A 9,148-nucleotide genomic window follows, 5' to 3' on the forward strand; every position below is an offset into this window, starting at 1 on the left:
ACTCCTGATCTCTTTCCTAGGTTTTCTAACTCCAGGGTTGTCTCCTTTGTGATTTCTTTAGTGTTTCTAGTTCCATTTTTAGATCCTGGATGGTTTGATTGTGTTTTCCTGTAATTCTTTAAAGGATTTTGTGTTTCTTCTTTAAAGACTTCTAGCTGTTTACCTGTGTTCTCCTGTATTTCTTTAAGGGAGTTATTTATGTCCTTCTTAAAGTCCTCTATCTTCATCATGAGAAGAAGTGATTTTAGATCTGAATCTTGCTTTTCCAGTGTGATAGTGTGTCCTGGACTTGCTGTAGTGAGAGAATTGGGTTTTGATGATGCCAAGTAACCTTGGTTTCTGTTGCTTATGTCCTTATGCTTGGCTCCCGTCATCTAGTTATCTCTAGTGCTACCTGCCCTGGCTATATCTGACTGGAGCTCGACTTTACTGTGATCCTGGTAGAACTTCTCAGAGTCAAGCTGTCTCTGTGATCCTGTGATACTGAGATCCTGGGTGTGTCAGAGCTCCTGTAAGTCAACCTGCCTCTGGGACCCTGGGATCCTGGTGTGACAAAGCTCCTGGTATTCTAGGATCCTGGGCATGTTAGAGCGCCAGAGGAGTGGAGCTTCCTCTGGGTGTTGTGGGATTGGCTGTGGAGTTTGTGCCCAAGGTCTGCTCAGGGGCACGGGCCCAGACAGACCGGAAGGAACCTGTGCCACTGGTCTGGTGGAGTTCCTGCATAACCGGGTCCTTCTGGTCCCAGTAACTCCCGATGTTGGGACAGATGTTGTGTCCTCCTCACTTCTGATCCTATGATGCAGGGCATGTTAGAGCACCTGGGAGTGGAACTTCCTCTGGGTGTTGTGGACTAAGCTTTTCATTTCTAACACTCAAAGGACTGACTGTTAGTATTGCTGTATTAATGGATTACATTTTCGCATGAGCTTTGTTGGAGAGAAAGTGAGTTTAATCCATACAGATGTTGCAAATCATTGTATTTTATTCTCAAGGTTTTACAACCATCACCATTATTTGATTTTAGAACATTTCTGTGGTGGTTTGAATAAGAATGTCTCCTATAAGCTCATATATTTGAGTGCTTGGGGGCACAGTTGGTGGAACTGTTAGGGAGGGATAGGAGGTGTGGCCCTTTTGGAGGAGGTGTGTCACTAGGGGGGTTAGCTTTGAGGTTTCAAAAGCCTTTAACTTTTCTTAGTTAACTTTCTCTCTTCTCCTGTCCCTCTTTGCTTTGTACTTACAAGTAAGGATGTGAGCTTTTTGTTTCTGCTTTAGTGGCATGTCTGCTTGCCTGCTGCCAAGCTCTTGCCTATGATAGTCATGGACTAACACTCTAAAACCACAAACAAACCCCCCAAAAACTCTTCTATAAGTTGCATAATTATGGTGTCTCTTCATAGCAATAAAAAAGCTACCAAGAAAATTTCCATCACCACAAAGAAATTCCATGCTCATTTATAGCCACTTCCTCTCTCCCCTCCCCTGTAAACTATTTATCTGCATTATGTAATGTTTTATATGTAAATGGAATTATTTTTATCTCTGGCTTATTTCCCTTGGTATGGCTTCAGGATTCAACCATACAGCCATATTTCTTTTTATTGCCATGTTATTAATATTATATTTCTGATTATACCACATTTTATTTACCCATGCTTGATTCAATGGGCAGTCAAATGGCATCCATTCTTTGCTATTACAAATAGTGTTGCTATGAAAATCTTTGCAGATTGTAAATGTGTTTTTTATTTCCCTTGGTCACATTCTATTTAGAGGTGGAACTGATGGATTGTATAATTATTTTAACATTTCTGGATGGCTGATACACTCTTTCCTTACCAAGCTCCACTAGCACGAGTTCATTTTAAATTTAGATTTCTTTTTTTTTTTAATTATTTTATTTATATGAGTACCCTGTAGCTGTTTTCAGACACATCCTTAGAGGGCATCAGATCCCATTACAGATGGTTGAGAGCCACCATGTGGTTGCTGGGAATTGAACTCAGGACCTCTGGGAAAGCAGCCAGTGCTCTTAACCACTGAGCCATCTCTCCAGCCCTAAAGTTTCTTTTTCTTACACTTTATTTGTATATGTGTGTATGTGTGTGTTCATGTGTATACATTCCATGTATGCGTGTATACATGCCATGGCATCCTGTAGAGGTCAGAGGACAACTTTCAGGAGTCATTTCTTGTCTACCATGTCATCTTTAGGAAGTGAACCCAGGTTATTAGAATTAGCAGCAAGCTCCTTTACCCTCTCAGCAATACCCTAGTCCTTTTGCTCAGTTTTCATTGACGAATTTGTCTTTTTAAAATATTGATTTTAAAGAATGCATATATATACATATATAAACAATAAATCCTGTTACAAATCCATTATTAACTGCCAAATGTCTCCAAGTTTCTCTGTTCTGGATGCCACATTTGCATTTTTTCTGACCACATGGGAGTAACATTTTACTGTTCTGTACGGCATGTTAGCTTGAGGGTAGTGATATTTCTCTGGATCTATCTGCAAAGAAAGTATTACCTTTCTACGTATAATCGCTGAATCAAAAGAAAGACGAGTCTCAGCCTGAGTAGACTGGATAGGTAGTGAAGTTCTGTGAGAGAAAATGATCCAAGAATCATTCTCAAGAAAGCACAGCAACTGTGATAGCTGCTGGTTCCATCTTCACAGGCTCTTAGTGTCTCCAGGGGCTAGTCAGAAACCCCAGTGGAAATGGCTCAAACAAAGAGGATAACCCAGCTGCAGCATATTAAGGTGTCTTGAGGAACCTAGGACCATGCCATCAGAAATTCCAAATGTAGTCAGTTTTATCTTTTTTTTTGGATTATAAAATTACCTTTTTTGGATTAAAAAAGTCATAAAACTTCCAATTTTTTGCACTTCCCAGAGGCACTTAAAGATAACCTGACTCCCTGAAAAGAATCTTCATTTTCCCAAAAGAAGTTCAATGGAATGTGACTGGGGATGGGGGCAGGCAGAGGCTCTCAGCATAGGAACTAGACATTTCTTTTCTCACCCTGGAAGGCATTTCATTTTTTTCAGGCCCACGAGCCTTTGCACCCATCTCACCTGTTGTAGAAGACTATCGTTCTCTGTGGTCGGCTTTGGTGACTTCTAATCCTCTGGGCGCAGGTCAGCCTTACCTCTGGAAGCATTTTGACCTTCAAGAGCTTATTTCTCTTCACCCTTGTTCTAAGTCTCTTATCACATTTGAATGTGTCATTGTCTAAGCTTTCTCCTTTGTGTGCCTTTTTGAATACTTAAAAATTCTATGTCTCCTCTTCCCCCATCTTCTTAGCTAAACCAAAAGACCTGTTACGAGGTCACAAATACAAAGGAGGAAAGTTCCTCCTGCCTCCTTCCTCTCTGTTCTCTCAGTCTGTCATAATACTACCTCCACTCTGAAATCCTTCCTCTAGATCTAGGCACACTTTCTTGTCTCTGTTGTATTCTATTTTGATGACTATCTTCCAACTCGAGGCTAAGGAGGATATATACTTTTAAACACTTAACTATTTTAAAATAAAATTTATAAAGTTGATTATTTTAAATTTAAACCAGTCATTCAATTTATGCATGTTTCTAAGTTACACAGAATATGACCGCCAGGTGATTTTTTGCTGCACCTCGACAGGAATTCCTAGTAGATTTGAAGGCTGAAATCTCTACTTACCATTTTTTTTTTTTTTTGGATATGATATAAATCAGGAAAAACAAAATCAATTTTAAAAACCTAAATATATTTATTATTTCAAAAGAAGAGTGAAGGCTTTTCCAGAATTCTAGGGTTTTTCCAGAAACTCAAAACCAATGCTTGTCCTTGTAATGACTAACAATTACCATACTGAACTCACAGACTATGAGAAACATGGGAGGAAGTATAGTTTTAAAACGAAAACGCAGCCGGGTGGTGGTGGCGCACGCCTTTAATCCCAGCACTTGGGAGGCAGAGGCAGGTGGAGATTTCTGAGTTCGAGGCCAACCTGGTCTACAGAGTGAGTTCCAGGACAGCCAAGGCTACACAGAAACCCTGCCTCGAAAAAAACAAACAAACAAAAAACCCAAATAAAACGAAAACGCTACTGTAAATGGCACAGCAAAAATGACACTAGGTAAGAACACAGGCAGTCGCGCTGTGACACCTGATTTTAGGGTGGCTTCACACCCAGGGACCTCACCTCAGGCTGTAGGGACCTTGGTTCGGCTTCCGGGGGCGGCCGCCAGGTCGTAGCGTCTCCATCCCCGCCCCCGAACTTCCGTCTCCGATTGGTCTCTTTCATGGACCCGCCCCTCGAGGCCGCCCAATGAGGAAGTCTGAGTCTTAGCTCCGCCCTCCCTGCCGGCTGTGTGGGTTGCGGAGCCTGAGAAGCCGGGATGGCGGCGGTGGCTGCGCGCGCGGGTGGGCTGCTGCGGCTCGGGGCTGCGGGAGCGGAGCGGCGGCTGTGCAGACTGCGCTGCGCTGCGCTGGTGCAAAGCTTCCTGCAACCCGGGGGCGAGGACGCGGCCCAGAAGCGGCAGGTGGCCCATTTCACTTTCCAGCCGGACCCAGAGTCCCTGCAGTATGGTGAGACTTGGCGATCTCGCTGCATCCCGGGTCTGTCCCTGCCTTGACTCTAGACTGTAATCTAAGAGCCTCCCTGGTTCGGGTCAGTTTGCGTTCCTGTGACTCTTTCTTGGTGACTCTTCCCTTCAGATGCAGCCCTTGGGGACTTCAAGATAGGTGAGAGGGCACTCTGCCTTATGTAAGGGCCTGAGGGTGTAGAAGAGTTGTCCAAAGAGTTCTATCCATGCTTTGCCGTGTATCGGGTCTTAGGTGTTAGCTTGTCCTAGACTGAATCACTAACTTGAGACCGCTGTCTGTAAAATACTTGCCTTTTGTTTTTCATTTGGACGGAAAGTGTAAACCTAGGGAGTGAATACTAGAATTTGTTTTTCTCAAGGTCATGAAACAGGTTCTGCCTAAAGATGGGAAGGAATCCAGACTTCTGTTTGAGCCTAATACAGAGCTCCTGCTGGGCCCGCTGTCACTTGGCCAGGCGGTACTCCATTGAGGTGGTGGGAAAGAGTGAATGAAAGGGCATGGGGCAGGCTCCCACTGTGCCACCTTTGCTACACGCTGTTTCTCCTGCAAGTTTTCTGCAATTGCCTGCCCTCCTAGGGCTAACTGCAGAGCACCAGGAGAAAGTAAGGAAAACCTATCCTGTTTTCTTGTCTAATAACTTTTACTGCGCCAGGGCTGGCATTTTTTGGAAGCCCGTCTTTACTTGTGAATAGTTATTATCGAAAGCTTGCTATTGGTGAAATTTACACTCCTCATCTCATTTAATTCATAGGACAAGATTTAATTTCATGTGAGGTAGGTCATGTTTTAATGTTTGCTTTGCAGTTAGATAAACTGAAGCCTTGAAGCAGATTATTCAACAGTACACAGGACATAAATTCATGACACACAGCTCCAAGGGTTAGACTCTAGTAAGCAGGATTTCAGACTTGCCGCTCCATGCAAGGCAATAAGCGGCCTTTAGAAATGATTTAAATGACGAGGCTTCCCAGTTTTGTGAAATAGTAGTATTAGAAAGATGAACAGCAGTTTGTTTTTCCCTCCCAGCCTTCAATACTGTTTTCACAGCGAAGAAACTTTGACTTAGTAATGGAGAAATAGAGCATAGGTCTTCCTAATTCTCCTTTCCACAATTGTGAAACAATGACTAAAACTGGAGTGATGTCATGTCTCTAAATTGTTACTATAGAAACAGTACAAGCATCTTACAGATAAAAGGCAGTTTAGAAAAAAGTAAAAACATGATTGTGCCACTCTGGTGAGTGCTGCTAAACCTTTTAAGGTTCATCCTTCCAGAGCGCTGTCTTCTCCACAATTGTAGTTGTAATACAAGTCAAATTTGCATCAATTAGAAAAAAAAATCCTGTAATGCTGTAGAGTTTTGATGACCTGTAGAATTCTGTAATGAGGGTCAGGGTCTTGAGTTTGGTCTTGTTCCCATCCCCTGAGACTCTGAAGTTACAACTTCTGCAAGCCTCACATCTCTATAATTAAGGGATTGATGATAATAGGTATTTCAAAAGGAGAGGAGAACTAAGGGCTAAATAAACATCACTAATATATGTAACCCAGTGTCTGCCATCTTGGAAACAATAACTCAGTAAAGGGAAATTTTCAATAGACAATGCCGTGCGATTGTCACAGTTTCAGTGTTATAAAAAATGCAGACATACATTCCATGCATATGGCTCTCCTGCCCCCAATGATAGAGCTCCAGAGATTAGAGTTCTCACTCAAAGATATGAAAGGTTTAATGGATTTTTAAAATGCCCACTTTGAAGTCCCCAGTTTACACCCAGTGTGTATAAGGGTGTTCAGTGTACTAAGTGTGAGAGTGTGTAAGAATGTGTAAGAGTGTGTTAGGGGCTAATACCAAAAAGCCCAGGAACACACCTTTGGGATTTTGTTCTAACCTCTGTACCTCTTGTTTGCAGCTGTTCCACCCCTGCTGAGGAATGCGCTCCCATGTATTTGCTCACTTGTTCTTGTTCTTTTGTGACTTGAATTGCTTATTTTTTTTAAAAACTATATTCTGAAAGGTGTGCCCTTGGTCATTTCTCCTGTCCATGGTAACACTGTTCTCCATTGTTGCGCAATTGCTTTTCTTCAGCTGTTGTAGGCAATGACGTCTCTTAGCTTGACAACAACTGTGTGAGTTAGGTAGTGCTGTGTTCACTGTACAGATGAGGCTTGTGGCCTTCCCAAGTGTGGCGAAGGGCAGAGTCAGCTTTTCCAGTCCCATTGTGTCCGACTCTTAAAGGCTTACAAACAGTTTCAAGTGCTAAAACTTCGCATGTTATGGCTGCTAATGAAGATTTGGACTCTCTGCGCTTCACGGGTGCTGCACGTTTTCCATTCATCCATACTGTCTGATTTCACACAGAAAAGGTTCTGCTTCAGTTGGTGGCCTGGGGACAACTTCTTTTAAGGTGCACAGTGGACTGGAACAAGGATTTATCTTTGCAAAGACCATGGGAGCATTATTTTTCAGGCAGGAAAAAGACCAAGTAGGTCCAAGGCCCTTCTGTCTGATTTCACACAGAAAAGGTTCTGCTTCAGTTGGTGGCCCAGGGACAACTTCTTTTAAGGTGCTCAGTGGACTGGGACAAAGACTTATCTTTGCAAAGACCATGGGAGCATTGTTTTTCAGGCAGGAAAAAGACCAAGTAGGTTCGAGGCCCTTCTTAGGGTCCTCCTGTGTTGTATCAACAGAGAAAACCTCTGTGATTGAGATGTTTCTGGTAGTGGGGTAGGCAGGTCCCGTGATGATCAGGGGTAGACTTTGTTGATGGGGCTCATCTTTTTTTATGGGATAGGAATAGCATGAATAAAGTTGGTTTAGTAAGTATGTTTCCTTGTGCAATGGGAAGTGAGTTTATTTGGAGTGAAAAAGGAAGACAAGAAAGATAGAGGCTTTAAAATTCAGGACAAAGCTTGGGGAGAGAGAATAGCACATGCGTACATTGCACCTCACACTGTGATGGGTGCATTGCACTTTGGTTCAAATTCTGTTGGGCTATGGGAGGCCATCGTTTATTTCTAGGAAGCAGGTGATTTGTGATGTTTTTGTGTTATTAGAAGAGTTAGTGGAAGGTATTGCTAGATGTATAGCCAGGAGCTGAGGGACGAGCTTTGAGTATTGTCATTGCCCCGGTGAGAGGGTGTAATTGAACTTGGAGTGCCAGTGGGTGGTAGTAATATGGGAGATGTTGACCCTGTTTTACCTGTGAGGCTGGGGAAGGGGGTTGAAGATGATGTGATCGTTTGTGGCAGGAGAGACTAAAGGACGATGCGGTATTTTTCTTTTTACCCAGACAAAAGTCAGTTTAAGGGAGGATGTATTTTGGCTTACAGTCCATCATGTATGGTAAGGTGTGGTGGTGGCAGCAGCTTGAGGGAGCTGGTCACAGTCCATCTGCAGTCAGGAAGCAGGATGGGATGAATACCGGTACTCAACCTTCTCTCCTTTTCATGCAGTCCAAACCCAGCAAATAAATTCATGCTGTTGGCATTAAGAGAGGGCCTTTCCTCCTCCACTGACCTCCTCTCGGTGACCCCCTCACAGGTGTGTTTTGAGGCTTTTTCCTAAATGATTCTAGATCTTGTCAGGTTGACAGTTGGAACTAATTGAGTGTATTGTGTCAGGACCACAGATACAAGTAGGGAATTCTGGGGTAGATTTCCATCTTTTGGAGAGTGGGAGGGCACATGATGGGGGCTTAAATTTTACTGTGATTTGAAGTACAGGTGGATGTAGTACTGTGAGGCGGGCTGTCTGAATGTTAGTCCGCCATTGAGACAACCTGATGGCAAAGTTGGGAACGCTTGAGGTCAGATCATTCTTTCTCTGGCATAATCTAAAACATGACCCTGTGAGACAGGGCTGTGAGGAGGTCATGTTATTAGCCACATTTTAAGAATGAAGATGCTGAGACACAAAGATACTAAGTTTCTGCAAATGCCCTTTTATTTCCTTAGGTGACAGGATGAGATGAGAACCTTACCCAGGCTGTGTGAATACACAGCTGGGGCTGAGCACAGAGCATTTCTTTCTATGTTCTAACCATCCTTAGGCCTAGGCATAGAAGCGTCTAACCTCCTTACAATCTAATCTTCCAAGATGACTGATTCAATCCTGCTTCTCTCTGCTTCTCACTAAAGTGCATTGGCCACATACTAACTTCAACAGTATATTCTAATCTTCTGGCTCCTTTTCATTCTCTGGCTCATTCTGTCATCACCTGTGTCTAGATAGTTCTCTCTGCAGTCTGTCTCTGTAAAACTGTCCTGGTAAAACTGACACTTCCACCATCAGCACCACCAGCAGCACCAGCAGCACCAGCAGCACCAGCACCAGCACAGCCAGCACCACTACCACCTCTTCCTCCTCCTCCTCCTCCTCCTCTCCCACCTGTGTCTGCCCTGTTCTCCTCCTCCTCTCCCACCTGTGTCTGCCCTGTTCTCCTCCTCCTCTCCCACCTGTGTCTGCCCTGTTCTCCTCCTCTTCCACCTGTGTCTGCCCTGTTCTCCTCCTCCTCTCCCACCTGTGTCTGCCCTGTTCTCCTCCTCCTCTC

The 9,148-nt window shown here is 43.7% G+C and overlaps 1 protein-coding gene across 2 annotated transcripts in view; it reads left to right on the plus strand.

Annotated features, from left to right (window-relative positions):
• The first annotated feature begins 4,328 nt into the window (after positions 1-4,328).
• Bckdhb (branched chain keto acid dehydrogenase E1 subunit beta) overlaps positions 4,329-9,148 on the plus strand; it is a 185,470-nt gene continuing 180,650 nt past the window's right edge. For both annotated transcript variants that reach the window (XM_031346342.1, XM_031346343.1), the window contains exon 1: positions 4,329-4,577. In XM_031346342.1, coding sequence (XP_031202202.1) covers positions 4,388-4,577 — 190 coding nt within the window. In that variant the 5' untranslated portion in view covers positions 4,329-4,387. The remainder of the gene's footprint in view (positions 4,578-9,148) is intronic.

This window comes from Mastomys coucha, unplaced genomic scaffold (assembly GCF_008632895.1).
Source record: "Mastomys coucha isolate ucsf_1 unplaced genomic scaffold, UCSF_Mcou_1 pScaffold23, whole genome shotgun sequence".
In the NCBI taxonomy this organism is placed as follows: Eukaryota; Metazoa; Chordata; class Mammalia; order Rodentia; family Muridae; genus Mastomys; species Mastomys coucha.